Genomic DNA, 23,164 nt, shown 5'->3' with positions numbered 1-23,164 from the left:
CCCTAACGGGATCGTAACACTATGCATTATCTGTAGAAGAAAGCAAGCTATTGTGCACCTTAGTCCTCAGCTGCATAACACCTACTTTTAACACTTCATATTCACATGGGGAAAACGTCTTGTCTGTTCAATTGAGTATGAATGCCATGGACATCACTTTCAATGACATGTGCATTTCATGCTGAATACTGACTGTGACAACAACCAAAATTTAAAGTAACCACAAGTTTCCTATTGTCAGGCAAACCCCCCACCTGTCAAGGCTGAGGCACACATTATTTTGCCACATGAACATTAAAACTTAAAATTGCAAGCCCCTGGCTGGAAAGACATTTGCATGGTAACAGACAAGTGTTGGAACAAGGGACAAAGGACCATGCCCTGATCCATTCAACCAACAATGGACTCTTGATTACCAGATATTGAAGGTGGCAGGGGGGGCGGGAGCTAGCATTCCAGGTTGATTGCTAAGATAGCAGAATCCACAACCACAGAAGGAGTTTTAGTCACATGACTAGCTGGCTGTTGAGATTTGAACTTCCAACAAGAGTGGTTGAAAATCTGAAAGCTCCTGGCTCGATAAGACCTCTTTCCTGTCTGCCCTCATCTCGCTCTCACCAGCTTCAGAAACTATTGAAGACACAAACTCAGAGAAAAGTTTCCTACGTGAACAAGGTTTAAGAAGAATACTGGGCCCCAACAAAACGCCAGACCATATCTTCAATCAAGGACTATGGCAAGCTCTAAAGACAGTAACAAGGTATTGCCTCAAACTGTTCTACTTATCTTTTCCTTTTCTCTTTTCTGTCCCTACTTGAATGTGTATATCGTGTGTGCATGCTAGCATGGGCGCATAGTATATCCGAAGGCCTGAACTGTATTAGAGTTTAAGTTTAAGGTTTAAAAACTTTATGTTTCTTCTCTAAAGCTGAGAAAGCCTGTTTGTGCTCGTTTCTTTGCCTTATAATTGGAAAGTTGTGAACAAGGATTCACAAAAGGAGAGGTCAAAACACTGTGTTTAAAAATAAAATCCTGTTACAATAAGACCAGGTGAAGATAGTAACAAACCCCTAGACACCTTTCTCACCTGGTCGTAACACTATAATTAGATATTAAAATATATAGACATAATTATGATTACAAATGAGACCAAACCTCCTTTTCTTTTGCTCCTTATTTATCGAGTCTACAGAAACAGGCCATTTGACCCAACTGATCCATGCCATTGTTTATGCTCCATACAAGCTTCCTCTCACCCTTCTTTCGCCAACCCAATCAGCATATCCTCCTTTTCTTTTCTCCCCCCCTGTATTTATTTAGTTTCCCCTTAAATATATCTGTGGTATTTGCCTCAACTGCTTTTCAATTTACCGAGTTCCATATTTTTACCAGTCTTTGGGTAAAGAACTGTCTCCTGAATTCCCTCTTGGATTTATTAGTGACGATCTTATATTTATGACCTCTAGTTTTGTTCTTCCCCACAGGCAGAAACATGTTTTCCATTTCTACCCTTTCCCTATCACTATTTTAAAGATCTCTAACATGTCACCCCGCAGCCTTCTCTTTTCGAGAGAACAAATTCTGTACAACAATGTCATGATGTTGCGCAGGCTGTGAAATCATCAGAATGCATCTAAAAATGTTTCATTTAAATGCTTAGTATGTTCAAAATTTGTCGAATGTCAGGTGGCAAATGTCCCAATAAAATCAGGGTGTGTGTCAATTTAGGGGTTGAACAACATAGTACGCAGTGAAAAACTGAATGTGTTAGGGCTAGTCATGTGATGTGATAAAGTAGCTGTAGTTGTGAGGTACAACATAACCCACTCGCAACTTCACAGATTATCTGGACAGTTTGCCATCTATTTATACCATGAAATATCTTGTCCACCTCAATATAGCAGATCAAGTCTTTCTGCAACATCAGTATTGGATAATCCTCATTTGTGGAGTCCCATATTCTCCTATATCTCCATACAGTTAATAGTGCAATTCTTATTTCCCAGTAATCAACTGCAAATTAGATTCTGGTAAACTATGATAAGGTAATAATCTTAAACTTTCAGCGAGGAGGCCATTATGCATCAACTGCAAAATATTTACAAATAAATACAGCTTTCATACCAGAGCCCCTCAAAATACTCATTTCTGTCGTAACTGTTGGTGTGCAGGTAAATGTAGCAGCCATTTTGCACTAGCAACAATTAGAAAAATGTCCAATTATATTTTGAGTATTATTTGTTAGCCAACCAGATAAACGGCGACTCTTCTTCAAATAGGAATATAGGAACAGGAGTAGGCCGTTCAGCTCCTTGAGCCTGTTCCATCATTCAATACAATTATGGCCAATCTGTATCTTCCTATAAATGGCGCCATATGATCTTGAACAGCCAGTTGAACTACCACAACACTGTCACACTAACTTGGTTTGTTGAACGATAATTTTCTTTAATCCACTGACTAGAGATCTGAATTTATATATTTTTTAAAGAATTGATAAAATGATGACTTTGTTAGCAGCTTAAGATGGCCACCTAATTTGCAACACTGTATCCTACATTGCAAGGCCTGTGAGGAGGGAGACTAAATGTCTACTCATCCCAGCAAGAACCAAGATCCAGGAAGTTTAAGGGAAGTGCTTGTTCTTTTTCTTTTGGAAAGCAGAAATACTGCTAACTACTACGCTTGAATCGCTGAGTGACTGTCATGTGACAAGCCCCTCCCCATCTGTGGCTTTAAGCTTGTGTTTCTCTGAAGCAGCAAGGAGAAGCATGTGGACTCTGACATGTGTAGACCCAAGTGGGGGGTGCCTCTTTCTCTGTGCCAACTTGCAAGTTTCAAATCCTACCTGTTGACTGACCAGCTTTGCATGCTCCGGCTACAACCAGAAACCCTGTTGGAGGAAATCATCCACATCGCTGTCTCCGAGACCCACCAAATCCATCGTCTATCTCTTCAAACTAAAAGCCTCAGGACCACTGAATTCTGATAGAAGCCAGCTGAATCACCAAACCCCACAGACTGTATACCCCCTTTTTCTATGGACTTTAACACAACCAATCTAACTTCTCTCCACTCTGTAACCTATTTGTGTGTGTAAACCTCTTGTGTGTGTATGAGTGAAAGTTGGCACGTAGTTTATTATTTTCATTAGTTTGGTTTGGGTGCAATAAAGTTAAACTTTTTCTTTTTTTAAAGTCAAGAAAACCTGTCTGATTGGTTCTTGTTATGATCATCTTGTTATAACACTTACTGAACTGGCCAGTACATCCACTTTAAGAAAGAATTAAACTTGTGGTCAAACAAGGAGGAGGAAAAAAGGGAGGCCCTTCGACCCCTCTTCACTTGACCGTAAAAACAGGCAGATGGGACATTATTTAAAACATATGTTCTGAAGGACAGAAGCGTGGAATAGTCTAGCCTTCAGTGTTCCCCATGATAAAAAAAAACTAGATATGCAAAGGGAATTACAATTTTTTTTTTTAAATTGAAGCTTTCAGACCATAAGACAGAACTTCAAATAGTTGGTCATCTGAATTTCTCCAGGTTTATTTATAAAGCCACTCCCACCTATCATTCTCATCAATTAAAGTTAACATCTACCTATTGTTTAACATAAGTATCTGAATTATACAAAATATACATAAACACAAAGCATAAAAATACTACTTGTCAATGTTATTAACACTCAAAACATTTGTTAATTTAGATAACAAGACCTGAAATAAATTGAATGCCACTTTACAGAAGGTTATTTTATGTCCTGTTGGCAAAATGGTGCATTATTATAAATGAAACAAACACGCTTACTACCTGCCAGTTCTAAACCTATAGTTTTATGAGTGTACAGCATAGTCTAGAAATCTGATCTGGTGAATCTGAATCTGGTGAAATGGGGAATGAAACAGCAAATGGCATTGCATATGCCAGTTAATATGTGTGCAGGCAGCACATAATATTCATGCTGCTTACTGATTTTAATGCTCCAGGTGTGCAGACACCGTTACCCATGGTCTGGATGCCTATTGGAGTGAGGTGGGTGATATTGGATGTCAAGGACATCACTTAAAGGCAGTCAACTGTTCTTAAAGAGGTGCTACATTTTGGTTGCAGACACACAGAAATAAAAATTAGCTCACAAATAGCTGAAAGAGGGAGCATGCGTGGCGGCCAAGGATTTCGGATTAGATGGCTTCCTCACAATGAGGTTTGTGATCAGAATTTGCGGAAGGATTATAGGCAGCTACTGGTACATTACCTTCAAATGAAACAGGCATTTCTCCAGGCTTCGGCTAATGATGGTGCTGCAGGCTTTCCTCTGTCTGTGGGACAGCCAGTGCTGTCTCAAATGACACCCTTAGGCAATGTGAATCTTAACTCTATATATGCCATGTGTCAAGCAACCAAGATAAAGCAAGGTGGATTTTAAACAACCTTGATAGACTTGACACTTGTTGTCAAGGCTGGGGTGCTGCACGTTTACGGTAGTTCCTTTCCACGATGCTAAACTCTGATCTCATCTTCCCAATAATATGTGTAACAGCTGGATACAAATATATTCCCACCTCCTGAGTGCAACTCAGGGAGGGCATGTAATGGGCCTCCTTTTTGAGTGATCCTACACTCATTTTTAAATTTCTATCCTTAGACATGGACTTAGAACACCTCCCTGTTATGGAAGATGATGATACTGAGGAGGGACTTAAGCAAGTACTTCTGAAATCACTTACAGATTATCATCAAGTTATTTACTGTGATGGGTCATCAATGATGATTAAAAAAAGAGATATCCCAACAATCCTCAGCTAGAATGGGGATAGTAATAGGTACCTTTCAGGATTCGTATTCTTTCTATCCAGAAGAATTACTGTCCATCCCCTTGGCCAACAGACAGCACAGTACGCTGAAGGTGCAGCATTACGATATGCTTTAGAAAAAGTAGACCCTATTAAGCCCACATTAATTTGTACAGATTATTACTATTGTAAACAGGCTTACAAACAAGACCTTGTGTTCTGGGAGCAAACTTTCTTTACCAATCAAAAAGGTAAACCCATAAAACACAAATCATTGTGGGAAGATATTCTCCATTTGCGAAAGGAGAAAAGTAATTGTCAGGTAATTCACATACCCGGGCATACCACTGGTTCAGTACATTCAAAGGGCAACAGTCTTGCAGATGGACAGACAAAACATTCAGTCTGTATGACACCCCCACGAGAGGGGCCTGCCATAGTTAATACAATCACTACAGTAGAATGACAGCTAATCAGGATGAGGAACTGATTCAGCTTTTAGACCCTTTGAAAGAGAATCCAAAAGAATATCCATCAAAGTGCTTCTATTCGGAGACCCTGACTAGTACTGTACTGGTTAAGTTACCCAAGAGTGTCCGGGAAGTACACCCAAGTTACAAACGAGAACAGCTTGTAAAAGAAGCTCATGAGGGTGTAGGTCAGGTACATAGTGGTGCCCGAACAACATTCTGTAAATTGATTCCTTGATATTGGTGTCCAGGCATGCTTAAAGCCTGTAAAACATACGTGGCAAATTGTGAACCATGTCATTTGATCAATAAATCATCACTTATTAAACTGCCACCATTGGCTCCTGTGAAGCCTAACAAATCAATAGAGAAATTTTTTGTTGACTTAATTGGACCACTTCCCCCATCAATGGGGTATAAACATGTTCTCGTTTGTGTTGATGCCTGCACATCTTTTTGCTGGCTGGTCCCCACAAAATCTGTTTCAGAAACCATACTTCTCAATGCTATTACTGACATTATTACTGTAACTGGTGCACCCAAGATCCTACACTCTGATCAAGGCGGAGCCTTTGTTTCTAAGGTTTTCAAAGATTATCGTGTGCAAAGGGGGATTGGGTTAGAGTACAGCACATTAGAATTAGAATTAGAACATTACAGCGCAGTACAGGCCCTTCGGCCCTCGATGTTGCGCCGACCTGTGAAACCATCTGACCTACACTATTCCATTTTCATCCATATGTCTATCCAATGACCACTTAAATGCCCTTAAAGTTGGCGAGTCTACTACTGTTGCAGGCAGGGCGTTCCACGCCCCTACTACTCTCTGAGTAAAGAAACTACCTCTAACATCTGTCCTATATCTATCACCCCTCAACTTAAAGCTATGTCCCCTCGTGTTTGCCATCACCATCCGAGGAAAAAGACTCTCACTATCCACCCTATCTAACCCTCTGATTATCTTATATGTCTCTATTAAGTCACCTCTCCTCCTCCTTCTCTCCAACGAAAACAACCTCAAGTCCCTCAGCCTTTCCTCGTAAGACCTTCCCTCCATACCAGGCAACATCCTAGTAAATCTCCTCTGCACCCTTTCCAAGGCTTCCACATCCTTCCTATAATGCAGTGACCAGAACTGCACGCAATACTCCAGGTGCGGTCTCACCAGAGTTTTGTACAGCTGCAGCATGACCTCGTGGCTCCGAAACTCGATCCCCCTACTAATAAAAGCTAACACACCATATGCCTTCTTAACAGCCCTATTAACCTGGGTAGCAACCTTCAGGGATTTATGTACCTGGACACCAAGATCTCTCTGTTCATCTACACTACCAAGAATCTTCCCATTAGCCCAGTACTCTGCATTCCTGTTACTCCTTCCAAAGTGAATCACCTCACACTTTTCTGCATTAAACTCCATTTGCCATCTCTCAGCCCAGCTCTGCAGCCTATCTATGTCCCTCTGTACCCTACAACATCCTTCGGCACGATCCACAACTCCACCGACCTTCGTGTCATCCGCAAATTTACTAACCCACCCTTCTACACCCTCTTCCAGGTCATTTATAAAAATGACAAACAGCAGTGGCCCCAAAACAGATCCTTGCGGTACACCACTAGTAACTAAACTCCAGGATGAACATTTGCCATCAACCACCACCCTCTGTCTTCTTTCAGCTAGCCAATTTCTGATCCAAAGCTCTAAATCACCTTCAACCCCATACTTCCGTATTTTCTGCAATAGCCTACCGTGGGGAACCTTATCAAAAGCCTTACTGAAATCCACATACACCACATCCACTGCTTTTACCCTCATCCACCTGTTTGGTCACCTTCTCGAAAAACTCAATAAGGTTTGTGAGGCACGACCTACCCTTCACAAAACCGTGCTGACTATCGCTAATGAACTTATTCTTTTCAAGATGATTATAAATCCTGTCTCTTATAACCTTTTCCAACATTTTACCCACAACCGAAGTAAGGCTCACAGGTCTATAATTACCAGGGCTGTCTCTACTCCCCTTCTTGAACAAGGGGACAACATTTGCTATCCTCCAGTCTTCCGGCACTATTCCTGTCGACAATGACGACATAAAGATCAAGGACAAAGGCTCTGCAATCTCCGCCCTGGCTTCCCAGAGAATCCTAGGATAAATCCCATCTGACCCAGGGGACTTAGCAATTTTGGAAAGTGTGAAAATAGATAATACCTCCTCCTTGTGAACCTCAATCCCATCTAGCCTAGTAGTCTGAATCTCAGTATTCTCCTCGACAACATTTTCTTTCTCTACTGTAAATACTGACGAAAAATATTCATTTAATGCTTCCCCTATCTCCTCTGATTCCACACACAACTTCCCACTACTATCCTCGATTGGCCCTAATCTAACTCTAGTCATTCTTTTATTCCTGATATACCTATAGAAAGCCTTAGGGTTTTCCTTGATCCTATCCGCCAATGACTTCTCGTGTCCTCTCCTTGCTCTTCTTAGCTCTCCCTTTAGATCCTTCCTGGCTAGCTTATAACTCTCAAGCGCCCTAACTGAGCCTTCACGTCTCATCCTAACATAAGCCTTCTTCTTGCTTTTGACAAGCGCTTCAACTTCTTTAGTAAGCCACGGCTCCCTCGCTCGACAACTTCCTCCCTGCCTGACAGGTACATACTTATCAAGGACACGCAGTAGCTGCTCCTTGAATAAGCTCCACATTTCGATTGTGCCCATCCCCTGCAGTTTCCTTCCCCATCCTACGCATCCTAAATCTTGCCTAATCGCATCATAATTTCCTTTTCCCCAGCTATAATTCTTGCCCTGCGGTATATACCTGTCCCTGCCCATCGCTAAGGTAAACCTAACCGAATTGTGATCACTATCACCAAAGTGCTCACCTACATCTAAATCTAACACCTGGCCGGGTTCATTACCCAGTACCAAATCCAATGTGGCATCGCCCCTGGTTGGCCTGTCTACATACTGTGTCAGAAAACCCTCCTGCACACAATGGACAAAAACTGACCCATCTAAAGTACTCGAACTATAGTATTTCCAGTCAATATTTGGAAAGTTAAAGTCCCCCATAACAACTACCCTGTTACTCTCGCCCCTGTTGAGAATCATCTTCGCTATCCTTTCCTCTACATCTCTGGAACTATTCGGAGGTCTATAGAAGACTCCCAACAGGGTGACCTCTCCTCTCCTGTTTCTAACCTCGGCCCATACTACCTCAGTAGACGAGTCCTCACACGTCCTTTCTGCCGCTGTAATACTCTCCTTGATTAACAATGCCACACCCCCTCCTCTTTTACCATCTTCTCTGTTCTTACTGAAACATCTAAATCCTGGAACCTGCAACATCCATTCCTGCCCCTGCTCTACCCATGTCTCCGAAATGGCCACTACATCGAGATCCCAGGTACCAACCCATGCTGCAAGCTCACCCACCTTATTCCGGATGCTCCTGGCGTTGAAGTAGACACACTTTAAACCAAGTTCTTGCTTGCCAGTGCCCTCTTGCGTCCTTGTAACCTTATCCCTGACCTCACTACTCTCAACATCCTGTACACTGGAACTACAATTTAGGTCCCATTCCCCTGCTGAATTAGTTTAAACCCCCCCGAAGAGCACTAGCAAATCTCCCCCCAGGATATTGGTACCCCTCTGGTTCAGGTGAAGACCATCCTGTTTGTAGAGGTCCCACCTACCCCAGAAAGAGCCCCAATTATCCAGGAAACCAAAAACCCTCCCTCCTGCACCATCCCTGCAGCCACGTGTTCAACTCCTCTCTCTCCCTATTCCTCGCTTCGCTATCACGTGGTACGGGCAACAACCCAGAGATAACAACTCTGTTTGTTCTCGCTCTAAGCTTCCACCCTAGCTCCCTGAATTTCTGCCCTAAATCCCCATCTCTCTTTCTACCTATGTCGTTGGTGCCTATGTGGACCACGACTTGGGGCTGCTCCCCCTCCCCCTTAAGGATCCCAAAAACACGATCCGAGACATCACGAACCCTGGCACCTGGGAGGCAACACACCAACCGTGAGTCTCTCGCGTTCCCACAGAACCTCCTATCTGTTCCCCTAACTATGGAGTCATCACGTCATCTGCAGTCAGCGTGACTGGTGGAAAGTAAAAACCAGGAAGTAAATAAGCTATTGACCAAACTGTTGAGAATCAGAGGGAATAAGTGGGCCGCCAACATTCCGGAAGTGCAGCTATCACTAAATAATGTTCCCAAGTGTGCATCAGGGACAGTGTTCCCTAGAACACCGTATTATTTAATGTATGGTGTTGAAATGCATACACCACTTACTCACGGTTCTTTTATTGCCTCTACACTTTCTGACTCCTTGACCCAACAGCAACAATTAGATTGGAAACAAGAAATAACAATTTAAATTCATGAAATTGATCAGAGGATCAGAGTGAAGACCAGACAAAAACAGGTAAGTAACAAAGCTTGGCAACCTGTAACTGGGGAGTGGGTTCCGGAGAGAAAGTTTGAACAGAAAGCTGATTTGAGACCTAAGTGCAAGAAACCTGTTTAAATACATTCTGTTATTAATGAAAGAACTCTCAAAATATTTGCTAACCAGCTGAATGGCAAGCACTCTTTTAAAATTGTCTCTTTAAACAACCTGAAGAGGTGTTCTGACAGGTATAGGAATGGAGGAACAGTACAAGGTGCAGTCATACTCTTTCAGGACCCAGCCTGGCGGATGTCATCGGAAACAGCATTAATCGAACTGAAACCAACTGCGTTAATAAATGTTCCTCACCTAAGTAGAACCTCACAGTGCCTTAAAGGTTAGTTTCACAGGGAACCACACTTGGCGCAATGAGTGATAGTCAAGTCACAAGGACAGCAGAAGGAAACACTGTGGGAAAGGAATGAAGTACTGAAGACTCTCAGAGATGGGACTTGCTCTTGCGTAAAGCATGGATTAAGGTACTGCTAGATTCTTTTGTTAAAGATCTTCTGGATGCAAGCAGTGCATGTGACACGCCAGAGTCGTCTTACTGCTTGAACACCTTACCCTATGCGATTTCTTGCAGAGAAGCAGAAATTGAATATTTTACTGCATTTGGCCTGAGTGACTTTAGAAGGGAGGTAATGCAAGTGATGTTCTTATTCATCATAACATTGGAAGAGTGCAATGGTACCAAGTACAACATGGTGGAATGGTTTTTCTTTGTATCGCCACGTTAGCTTCTGATGGACTGTACAGCTGTTTTTAAGATAATCAAGTTCTACATATAACACTTTTATCCAGGTGACCTCAGACTTCCCTGATGTTCAGCTCTATTCATGTTATTCCTAATATGAGGATGTTCGCTGGAATGTGACTGAAAATAGACTAAAACACATTTTAGTTTATCTCAACAGGACTTTATCGGTTTAAGATCAAGCGGCAGCTATGGAAACTTACTTCTCTACCTCATCACGTGGTTTCATCAATTGATCATTGATGTTCAATATGCTGGGATACAGTCATCTCAGTCGACATTCTGTGACCTCAGATCACCGACACCTCACTTGGTTTTATTCTGAACTTTGTGATAGCATTATAAGATTCATTTTTGGAAAATTTAAATGATCCATGTAAAAACGTGGACTATGATTGTTGTCAATATAGTCTTTTGTATTATTGCCCTGTTTCACATAATAGGTTATGACATTTTATTGAATGTTTATATATTAGATATTATTTAGTTTAAGCAACCTATTTTCGTAGTTCGCCTTTATTTGGGTCAAGAAAGGGGTGTGATGAAATATAGGTATAATAGGCTTAATGAAGTAGAATTTAAAAATAGTTAGAATTAAAGATTGAATAAATGGTCAGGTTTTTAAAACTCACTGACATTCCTCTTGAAGAAAGTAGAATTAAAACATTTCAAGATCCCTGCTATGAACCAGAAACAAGTTGGGAAATCCATTTGTGTCTCTGTTGTCAGGGGCTTGGAAGATAAAACACACACATTGAAATATCCTGTCAATAAGAGGTAGCAATAAACTTAATTGGTTTGTGCAGACAGGTCAGCTCCAGAAGGTTGCTCTGGGGTGCCATGGAAAGGGCAATTATAGATAATGAAAAATGATAATAAATGGAATGGACTCACAGGAACAAGAGGTTAAGTAAACACAATTATAACATTTTGACCAGATAAATGCTCACAACTTCAAAAGCAAAGGAATTCCAGTAAAACATTAAGTAGAGATGGTAATTAAAGATATGCATTTTAAAAGGAATATAAAAACACACAATAAGGTCACATCTGTATGCTAAAAGTCAGATGACACTTCAGAAACAGTATAAACATGAGAGGTTTTTGAAGCAAAGATTAGAAGTGTTGAATCCTCAAACAACGCTTCTCAACTAAGGGGAATTTAAGGTAAAAAGTTTACTTTAAATTTTGATGGATATTCTAAGATATTTTTGCTGTAACATTAACAAGGTTAAACGTTTGGATTCTATGTTAGAAATAAGATTATGTGTTACATCTTTTAGTAATATTTGATATTGTGATATATTTAGCCACTTGGATGTGTATCGCATCTAAAATTCTTTAATACATCTATAAAAGTTAATAATCATCTCATGTAGCATTCTGTATACAACTACAAAGAACCTCCTCTCTGTGTCTCTTTAAGTGGAGTGATACACATTGAAGAGAGTTCCCAGACCCTTATAATATCTGGGATATTTATGACTTAGCCATAATTATTAAAAAATAGGCTATCCAAAAGATGGTAATATTTTTTGTTGGTTTTCCCTCTTTGAGGGAAAGCTAGTACAACTCTTTAGACCCAAATAAGTGTCTTAGAATTTGTCTAGTTTGAACTTGATTAAAGGAGATTCATAGGGATATACTCTTGGTTTGGTTTAGTCCCTAGAAGAGGTTAAAGTCATAAATCACTTCAAGTTGTCCCCAAGGTTTTCTGATGGCACTCTGGGGACCTCAGTGCAGGCATTCGACAGCAGATTATAGCACCTCCTTCTCCTCATACTCGTATATTCACTACTACCGCAACCCTCACTTACCAACAACTCATACCTCACATACAGACTATCAGCTATCCTGCCTAGAGAGCCACATTCTCCAAACACCTGAAGACTCTCACTAACATTCTCTCTTTATTAGAGGAGAAGATTGCACGCATCACAATGCGATAGGCTAGAACCAGAGGAGGAACAGCCTGCCTGCAGACCATCTTCACCCCTTGAAGACCACATACTGGGCAACATGGGAAGGGGCAAAGTGGAGGCCATGGACAACTGGCCTATGCTACAGGAGATGTCGCGCAGGATTTTTTCACACCTAATCTTTGTTTCTTCTGACCTCCCTCACCCACACTCTGCTCTCCCTCATACATGCTAACCCTTGTCCTTCTCCTTCATCTGAGTTGCTTAGAATGTCAGTCCCCTCAGGTCGAGGAGGAAGAGGAGCCCAGCCATTCAGAAGATGTACAGTCACTTGCTCTGACTTTCACAAGCAGCAGCTCAGATAATGGTACGATGGGATAATTCGAGACTAGATTAGAGGAGGTAGCTTCACATGGTGACTCTCTGGGCAGAAGTGCATGGAAGCTAGAATAGAAGAATAGGATGCCACAAGCCAGCTCACCTGAAGGCAACGTTGCATACTAGTTCTTCTGCAGAGGACTTTTATGCAAACTTTGAGGGTTCAGGCAGCTGAAGAAGGCTGATAGGCATCTATCAGGAAATGCTTGGGGCACTGAGAAGCCTACCAGAAAGCTTGTTCACAACATCATGGAGGATGGAGGAACCCAATTCCAACTTTTTTTTTTTAAGGCTTTGTGCGGAGCAGAGACCATTCTGCCATCAAGCGAGTGGTCAGACCCATTAATACCACAGTGGAACCCACCATGATGAAGCCTCATGACAGCTTTGATAGCTTCCATGGCTGCAAAAAATAATGAACTTCTTTCAACAGTGGCTGCCATTGTGGCTTCAGGAATGACTGTTGAAAGGGACTTCCAGCGCATCACATTACTTCCACAGGTGCCGCCCTAGGTGAGTGGACTTGGTTCCATGGGAGAGGCACCTGCGGTCCTTGCTCAGAATGACAGCATGTCTGCTCCCCGACAAGACACATCGTTAGTACTCTTGTGAGTGTCACACAACCAGCCGGTCCAAACTGCTGCAGCCCACGCTGAGATTGTTCAGTCTGAAACTGGGCCCTCAAGGCCCAGAGATGTTCGAGATCATTGTCTAAGGCCATTAAAGTGTTCTCAATGGAAGCTCAGCAGCCTTCCACCACCCAAGCTGTAGCCACTGGGGAAACATTTTGTCAGAGCACAAGGTGCACACAACCCTAGTACTAACAGTTTGCACAAGGGTGATTAGTGATTTTTTTTTTATCAATGCTGACATGGCTTGACAATATTTATTTGTTAAAGTTGGTAGTTATCCATCTAGTGAAGCGAAGGCAAGGCCCATAAGGTTAGAGTGAAGGAATATAATTGAATGATGGTTATAAGGAAATTGTGGGACTATGGTGAATGGAGAATGGGAGGCCTGATTCAGGTGAAGAGCTTCTCAATGAACTGGTCTCCGAGAGCTCAGGCAGGCAGGAATTGTGTTAGTTGTTATGTTAACTCCTCATCATCCTCCTGTTCCTCTTCTTCCTTTTTCTTCTCCTCATCCTGCATTTGTTGCTGCCCAGGTAGTGGTAAAAGCTGGTTCCTCATGATGGCAAAGTTATGCAGCATGCAGTAGATGAAGACAATTATGGATACCCACTCAGGCATGTACTGCAAAGCTCCTCCAGAACAATCTAGTTAGCGAAACTGTTGCTTGAGCATGCCAATTAATTGTTCAATAAATGCTCCTTTTAGTAGCATGGTTCTCATTGTAGGTGTGCTTTGCAGCTATTTGCCGGTTGCTGACAGCAGTCATGAGCCATATCCAGTGGAGATATCCCTAGAAACCCAATAACTAGCCTATAACTTGGTAGCCTGGTTGGAATAAAGGTAGCATAGAGAACTGGCACAGGATGAACGAATCATGACTGTTTCTGGGATAGCGGAAATAAACCCACTTGATACGTTGCCTATGGTCACAAACCAGCTGTATGGTGAGGAACTAGAATCCCTTCCATTTGATAAAGATGCCAGGCTGGTGCTAGAGAATGGCCTGTAAGAACTCTATGGTCATTTTAAATAGTGATGGTGAGGGATCTTCCTGCCAGTTAGCACCATGCTGTGCTGTGCAAGATCAGCAGGTGGCAAGTGAATCACTGGGGCAATCGAAAATTTAAAGTAGATCCTGTAAGAAGCATCTTTTACGTAAAATTATTCTTACCTTTAAATGTTGCTAGCATGCAAGCCTACCACCAGCGCAGCAACCTTTCCAAATACAGCTGACAGCATATTTCCAGTCAGAAATGTGCAGGTGCTTCCTGTCTACCTTATTGGGGCTTAGTAGGCCATTTGCTCCTGAAAAACATATTCTCTGAAGCCACATTTCTAAGCACATAATGTCAAGAATACCAGTAGGCTAGTCCAGGTGTGTTGCACAGAAGTGCAAAGGTAAATGGAAATAGAAAATAAAATTTAAAATTTGATCTGCTACAGAATACATGGGAAACACACAAGTCGGCTTTCATGAGTGATTTGAACATTCTAGGAAACTTGATTTACTCGTGCACAGATGTTAAAAGGACAAAATTTCCAGCATGCTTAAATATAGAATGTGATATGTGGATTGCATTAATATATTTGAAACTCCAAGGATTTCCCAATATTGTAAAAACAGGCCATCCTCCCTCAAGTAAAGAACATTCAAAAGGGTGTTCAGTTGTGAATGTATGGCATATAAACTCTCCAGAATGTAGAATTTGCATATACACATTAGTACATTATTACTTGCTTTAGTAATAAAATTGTCTGACATTGTTTCATTGAGAAAATTAGGACAGTCTGTGCCCGCATCCAGCAAGACGTGAACAACATTCAGGTTTGGGCTGATAAGTGGCAAGTAACAGTTGCACCGCACAAGTGACAGGCAATGACCATCTCCAACAAGAAACCATCTCCCCTTGACATTCAGTGGCATCACCATCACTGAATCCTTGGGGCCACCACTGATCAGAAACTTAAAAGGACGAGCCACATAAACACTATGGCTACAAGAGCAGGTCAGAGGCTCTGTATTTTTCAGTGAGTAATTCACCTCCTGACTATTAATTGCATATTAATTATATTTAATTGTATGCAGGTGGTCTAAAGTTATTTATTACTAATGCAAGTAAGGATGTTGTAAGGATTCATTGTGCTTCTATAAAATGAACAGACTAAAATTGTGGTTCTTGGGTGAGGAGATGCATGTTTGCATCATGTATCTCTGTACATAAATGCTTATAGAAGTCTGTGAAGATTGGCTCAAGTTCTATCTTTCACTGCCTGGCCTTCTGGACTATAACTCTGACTCCCGAAAACCTTTCCACCATCTGCAAGGCACAAGTCAGAAGTGTGATAGAATACTCCCCACTTGCTGGATGAGTGCAGTTCCAACAATACGCAATAAGCTCAACACTATCTACGGCAAAGTAGCCCGCTTGATTAGCAACACATCCACCACTTAAACATTCACTCCCTCAACCATCGGCACACCATGGCTACAGTGTGTGCCATCTACAATACACATTGCAGCACTCACCAAGGCTCCTTTGACAGCCTGCTCCAAACTCACAAACTGTACCGCCGAGAAGAACAAGGGTAGCAGGTGCAAGGGAACACCACAACCTACAAGTTCCCCTCCAAGTCACACACCATCCTAACTTGAAAATATATCACCATTCCTTCATCGTCACTGGATCAAAGTCCTGGAACTTCCTACCTAACAGCACAGTCAGGGTACTTTCACCACATGGACTGCAGCAATTTAAGAAGATGTCTCACCACCATTTTATCAATGGCAATTAGGGATGGACAATAAATGCTGTCCTTGCCAGTGATGTCCATGATCAAATATTTTAAAAAATTGACAGGTTTTAGCCACGTTTACACTACCAGTATATCTAGTTAATGGGACACGAGCCTGTTAAAATATTTTGGTTGAATTTGACCCAAAAATTGATCTGGAAAAGTGATTTTTGAGCATTCATAATTTCACACAATTAAGTTTCAGATCTCATAACTCAAAAGTTAAGATCAATATTCATATTACTTACCATATTGATAGCATTCACTGGACCAATGCTATTTATATACATGTCAGTATCAATTATTGTTGGCTTCACTAGAAGAAAATATTGAAAGTTATCAGGATTGGATCAGTCATTCAGTGACATGCAAATACAGTTTTGAAAGAAATCAAAGGGTAATTCAAAAATGAAAGAAAATACATACATAGAGCCTCAAGTACACCTACCTCCTATATCAGGCCTGAGTTTATTGTCATACCCTTCCAATAAATTGTTTAAAATAAGAGTAACGTCACTTTCATAAACCTTTGGAGTCAGTACCCATGTTTTGTTAAGTGTCAAATCTTCATAGTCTTCATCTTCATTTTTACCAGAACTTGAAAAATTAAGAGAGAAAAAATCCCAAGAAAAAAGTCACCAATCAATAGAGAGATAAAACAGGAAAGAAATAGTCTTTTTTGGAAAATTTACTGCCTCAAGCCAGTTATGCCAGAATTCCTACCCACAATTTTCACATTACATCTGCTCTTTCACACAATATATTAATGCAGCCAGAACAGAGACAGGAAAAATATGGATGTGTGAGAATGCAAACAGCTGATGGTGAGAATGCTCTTGAGAAGCATTACTTCATTTAACATGCAGATTCCAACAGGAAAATAATACATGAAATAATTAATTTAATTACAGTACAAGATGTAGACATGGAATAATCACTGAATATATAACATAGGCTTTTTTATGTTTGTTCCTGTTTATTCTTAAGGTAACTTGCCTATTTGTACTTATTTCATACGAACACATGAAAGTCCTGTTAAAAGTATTACCAAGTATCTCGATATGTGAATCCTATTATCTACTGTTACACAGGTGAATTTCAAGTGAAACAATGGAAGATGTATTTTTACTTTCATTTATAAATTATAAGAATGTCTTGCATTTTATATAGTGTCTTTCATAACCCCAGAAAATCTCAAAGTGCTTTACAGCCAATGAAGTATTTGCAAAGTTGCAATATAGGAAAAGTGACAACCAATTTATGCACAACAAGGTCCCACAAACAGCAATGAGATAATGAGCAGATGATGTTGGTTGAGGGATTAATTTTGACCAGGACACTGGGGAGAACTCCGCTGTTCCTCTTTGAAATAGTGCCATGGGATTATGTCCACCTGAGGGGGGAAATGGGGCCTTGGTCTAACGTCTCATCCAAAAGACAGCATCTCTAACAATGCAGCACTCGCTCATTACTGTATTGGAGTGTAAAATTTTGTAAATTCTCTGGAATAGGCCTTTGTAATTGCCATACAAGATGTAGATTAATGACATGGGATGATCAATGAATATATAACATTGGCTTTTATATGCGTGCTTCCATTTATTCTTATGATAACTTGAACACTTGAACTTATTTCATACTGACATATGATAACACTTTTGCTTTGCAAGGATTATTAACTGAGTCATGGCTACAAGGCATTACATAAACAAAACCAGTAGTTTAAGTCACTTGCTAAGACATGCCAAAAATGGGCAATTGAACTGCAACTTTGCAAAATGCATAGAATGGTTTGTGCCTTTATTGAAAGCATATCGGTAAAATTACAATTTTAGTGCTTAATGCAACATGGTCAGCACAAACTTCAGTAATCACCTAGAGTACTGCATAGCTTATTGAAATGTTTAAATATTGCATCAGATGATGTGGGCTTAATTAGCTATTATATTTTTCATGGAAATTGGAGACTGGAATTTGTCATAATCAATCTTCAGTACACTATTAGTTCGGTAATAAAGGGGACAGTACCACTATATGGACTTATGATCTTTTAAAAAGAATGCAAACACAGAGGCTGGAATTTTGCACTAGCTGGACAGGAGCCGTCCACTGACTGAAAAGTCGGTGGCGATCCCACCTCCGCCGGGCCTGGGGATCCAGTCTGGATTTTACAGTCCCCAGGCCCTTAATTGGTCTTAAAATGGGACTTCCAACTCATTTAGACAGGAAGTCTCAACTAATGGAGCTGCCAGCCAATCAGCGGGCCAGCAGCTCTTAGTTCCAGCAGTGCCAGCGGGAGCGGTGGCCGCTGCTGGGACTGCAACGCAGCTTCGTGATCAAGATGACAGGGAGGACGGAAAAGAGGTAAGTTTTTGGGGCCTTGCCGGGGGTGATTTGGGGCCCCGGCAAGGCAAGGGGGGGGGGGTCGATTGTGGGAACAGGGGGCGTGTTGTGTGTTGGGGGGCTGATTGGGGCATCGGGGTGGCCCTCTGTCGGGCACAGGGTGCCTGATCAGGAGGGCCCCCCTCCAGGCATGCTGAAGGCTGCCGCCTTTTTGCAATTGACTTTTCTGGGGCCCGGACCATCTACCTGCCAACAGTAAAATCCCCATGAAGGCGGGCAGAAGCCCTTAAGTGGCTGATAACTGGCGCTGTCGCTGTCTTGCATAAAATTGCGGCAGAGGCAGGAGTGGGTTGGGAAAGGCCCACCTCCTCCGCCACCATCCCACTCTTTGGGAGGGTGGGGGGGTTGTAAAATTCCGGCCAGAGAGTTTCTACCACAGAAAGTAACGAAGGAAGCAAAATATTACATTAGAAGTCTCTAGTATATCTATAACGGTACACAATAAATGGGTGGAAAAATATATTGAATATTTACAGCTCATTAATACTTTCTCATTTTTGAATACTATCCAGTGTGTAATCTTGTTCAACGTTTCCGCGTGTTTACCCTTACCCAATGTAAAGAAGCCACATCCAAAACATAACTGTGTGCGCATGAGGGGTGAGGAGAGGAGAGGGAAAGACAGTTCAGACGTATACTTTCGCGGGGATCTAGTATCCAAAGATTTTGATGACAAAGAAAAACGCTTGCCTTCTCTGGTATGCGGGATTTTTTAAAAATCTAATAAAATGAATGCATTATCTGGCTTCGGGCCATAGATTACCAACATGATTTAGAATGCAACGGCGTGATGCAAGACAATGTTTCTGCTTTCATCAGAGCTAATATCCAGTCACAAAGATAGAATTAAAGTGTTTTATTGAAAAGGAATGTATCTTTCCCTCCAATGTCTACATAACTGTCGCCGCAATGGATGAAATGTTAGCATAGCTAGATCAGACCTACTCGTACTCTGTCGAGTGACCTAACTATAAAGTGCAATTACAATATATGAGCCATCAAACCAACTTTATCTGACACTTGTGTTCTGTATAGGGAAATGTGTTGCCTAGTTTTGCAAATATATGTTTTCAATTGTTGGGGACAGGTACACGTGACGGATGTAATCCTCAAGCACGACAGAGACCAGATGCAACATTCACCCATCTCATCTCCCCCACCCTGCCACCAAGAAACTTGGAAATCCCAAACGTCACGGCGGATTTCCAAAGGTCACAAAACTGACAGGGCCTGCATTCCATTTACAAGACATTTTAAAAAAAACTTTTGCGCTACTTGCGCTTTTCGCTACATTGGGTGGAATTTGTGCAACCTGGATTCATCGATACTTGTACTCTGTGCTTACGGCTGTCAAAAAAAGCATCTACATGCCTGTATGTGTGTGTATGCACATATGTTTGTGTGACTGGGTGTTTGCCCCAGTAGATATCTGTTTATTTCTGAAAGCATATGCGTAAGAATTCATTGCATCTGCCTTGATTTGAGAAACTGTCTTTATGTATGTGCAGGTATAGGGGGAAAGTATGACCTACATAGGGCCACGCACGGTCCTGAGTAAGAGGGAAGAGAATGCTGCAACAGAAAACCTTTAAACGGAAACCCGGGCGGCTTCGATCACCAGCACCGTTCCTCCTCGCATCCCATGCAGATGCTTCAATGTAAAACCATGTTTTAAACAAGAGAGGAGCCATGCAGATAAATCCACCACGAAGAATTTATGAACAATGGAATCCGAATTTTGCCCAAAGGCTCGCATGATATGCAATACAGTTAAGGGTTTTACATATATATATATATAAACACAAATATAAAGCCAAGTTTAAATTCAAACACCTAATGACCTGTAACAACGGAACTCTAACATCTGATAGGAAGCTAAAGCATTCTCGTGTGATGAGAAATGCATTAATCGCCGATTACTGAGCGGGGGGGGGGGGGGGGGTGAAGGCTTCCATTCTAATTATATTTTCAAGATAATATATAGGCAAAAAAAGACTATTTACAAATACTTACCAGGATGGAAGACACGCGATCAGAAATGTCCAGAAGATTACCTTTCTGGGGAAAGAGACGTTAATTGATGCGATGGGACATTTGAGATGGATTTTGCGAGAAGCCATCTCTCGTTTCATCTGTATCATCGGCTCTGTCCTCTCACCGTGAATATTCACTGAGAAACATAGCACAAAGCTGCTTGCACTTGATTCTTGGCGTGTAGCGAACAGCCTGCTGAAGACAATTTAAACGTCAGATCAGACAGTCCAACCGTCTGTTAGGCAAACAATGACACAAATACAATTGGAACAAGTATAGAAATAAGTTTATTACGTTTTTGAACCCAACAATTTATATAATTTTCGTTGCAAATCAATCCGGTAGTCACAGTGGAGATAGTAACCTACTGGTAGCATCAATGCAGGTTTCTTTATTGTGCTTTTGGAAATTGTATCTCTATTACATGTGTATATTTACCTTATATTCCCGGTTTTTTTTTAGAATTGTGGCATTAGTCCAGATATTAAAAGGAACCCTCCCTTTGAAACCAACAAAATCCACGATGCTTCTTGTGGTAAATATATCGTCACGATTCTCAGAATGGATCGAGACGCTGCTGATTTGGCTGTTTTTTAGCTTGGGATTATACGTAGCTGCTCCATCTGTAATGGATGCATTTCCACGTGAAAGCAAAAGAGAGAAGTAGAGAGAGAGCAGTACAGAGGGCGAAGTGTGTCATAGCAACCTCTACCTCTTGTAATCCAAGTTTAAAAACAGACTCAAAGCTCAATCTTGACCAGACCATCCACTCCTATCCAATGGAACGCAGACACGAAGGAAGGTGATCTTATAGCACGTGTAGTGTTGCAATAATTGCGACTATTCCCAAACAAAATCACGGCAATATTGGTGCTATTCTCTTTGCACTTGTGGTAAACGAATTCGTACTTCAGTGCTCTAAACCATTTAATATTGACTGACATCTGCTTCTTGGTATTGAACTATTTCAAGTCAAGTGCCATCACCTCTATGACAAGGCTGCGTGCAGTGTAATCCCCTCTGACAGACAGGGACAGAATGAGCTGGTTTATTTAATGATAAAAAAAGGTCTCTGGAACTGATTTTTTCCCCAAAGATTGACTGTTTTCCAATAAACCTTTCAGTTTTGCCTGAGATGATCTTTTTAATTTAAGCAGGTTTGCAGTCAATTGAAAAATACGTTACATGGCTCTATAAAAAAAATCACTAATATAATAGTTGTCATCGGCTGTCCCAGAACACAAGCTTTCAATTATCACCTGGGATGGATTTAGTTAATTCAATGTGATAATCCTTTTTGATTAAGTAATCATGATTTTCATGGTTGCTACTGAAAGGTTTGATAAGTCAATCAGTAAACATGTTACTGACACATTTTAGGATATTATTAATGAAGTCATGAGCAATATCTGCTAACCGTTGACTACTTATATGTATTATCTCTTGTTTATGCAATTTTCTCTTTCAAAATTCTAGAAATAGCTTCAAAAAAGCAGCAGATTGATTGTATGCACTGCAGTGGTTGCTGCATGTACATGCAGCTGCCATGAATAGAAATGCACATGGTGCTGATACTGAATACTTGGCAGTGAATTACTAGCTACAGACGCCTTCTAGTAAGATTGAAGAGCGAACCTGTAAATGAAGTAGGATGTGTAGATCACATCAGATATCACTAAATCAAAATTTTGCCAATGCTATGAATAGTCATAGAGACATAGAGTCATTTATGGCACAGAAGATGATCATTCGGCCCATTGAATCCATGCTGGCTCTGCATGGAGCTATTCAGTCAATCCCACTCCTCTGCTCAATCCCCATAGCCCTGCACGTCTATTTCCTTCAAGCAGCCATCCAATTTCATTTTGAAGTCATTGAATGTCTCCGCTTCCACCACCCTTGTCGGCAGCAAGTTCCAGGTCATTACCACCCGCTGCATAAAAAAGATCTTCCTCATATTCTCCCTGCATCTCTTGACAAAACCTTCAATCTGTGTCCCCGAGTCCTTGTACCATTCGTTAATGGGAATAGTTTTTCGATGTCTGATTTAGCTAAGCCTGTCATAATCTTGTAGATTTCTATTAAATCTCCCCTCAACCTCCTTTCTTCTAAGGAGAACAACCCCAGTTTTTTCAACCTATCTCATAACTAAAATCTCCCATGCCTGGAATCATTTTGGTAAATCTCCTCCTGTACCCTTTCAAGGACCCTCACATCCTTCCCAAATAGTAGCGATGAGAACTGGATGCAATACTCCAGTTGGGGCTTAACAAAAGCTTTATAAAGGCTCAGCATAACTTCCCTGCTTTTGCATTCAATGCCTCTATTTATGAAGCCCAAGGTCCTGTGAAAAGCAACCATTTACTTTATAACACAGAATGATTTGACCTGAAATGCTGCCTGAATTTTGTAGCTGATGGTGAAGTCCCGTCACCGGGTCTGAAAGTGGGAGCCAACCCCACTTTGGCTGGTGGTGGGACCTGCAGCCGCATATTGCCGCCAACAGCCAATTAAGAG

General features: G+C 41.3%; 1 protein-coding gene across 1 annotated transcript in view; it reads right to left on the bottom strand.

Moving 5' to 3' along the window:
* LOC137375645 (gamma-aminobutyric acid receptor subunit gamma-2) overlaps positions 1–20,745 on the bottom strand; it is a 183,055-nt gene extending 162,310 nt beyond the window's left edge. The window contains exons 1-3 of the mRNA XM_068043028.1: positions 20,627–20,745; positions 16,659–16,807; positions 16,459–16,526 (exon numbers count right to left, since the gene is read on the bottom strand). Coding sequence (XP_067899129.1) covers positions 16,459–16,526; positions 16,659–16,807; positions 20,627–20,745 — 336 coding nt within the window. The remainder of the gene's footprint in view (positions 1–16,458; positions 16,527–16,658; positions 16,808–20,626) is intronic.
* Between the last annotated feature and the right edge of the window lie 2,419 nt (positions 20,746–23,164).

This window comes from Heterodontus francisci, chromosome 12, assembly GCF_036365525.1.
Source record: "Heterodontus francisci isolate sHetFra1 chromosome 12, sHetFra1.hap1, whole genome shotgun sequence".
Lineage (NCBI taxonomy): Eukaryota > Metazoa > Chordata > Chondrichthyes > Heterodontiformes > Heterodontidae > Heterodontus > Heterodontus francisci.
This window is presented reverse-complemented; position numbering and strand designations above follow the sequence as displayed.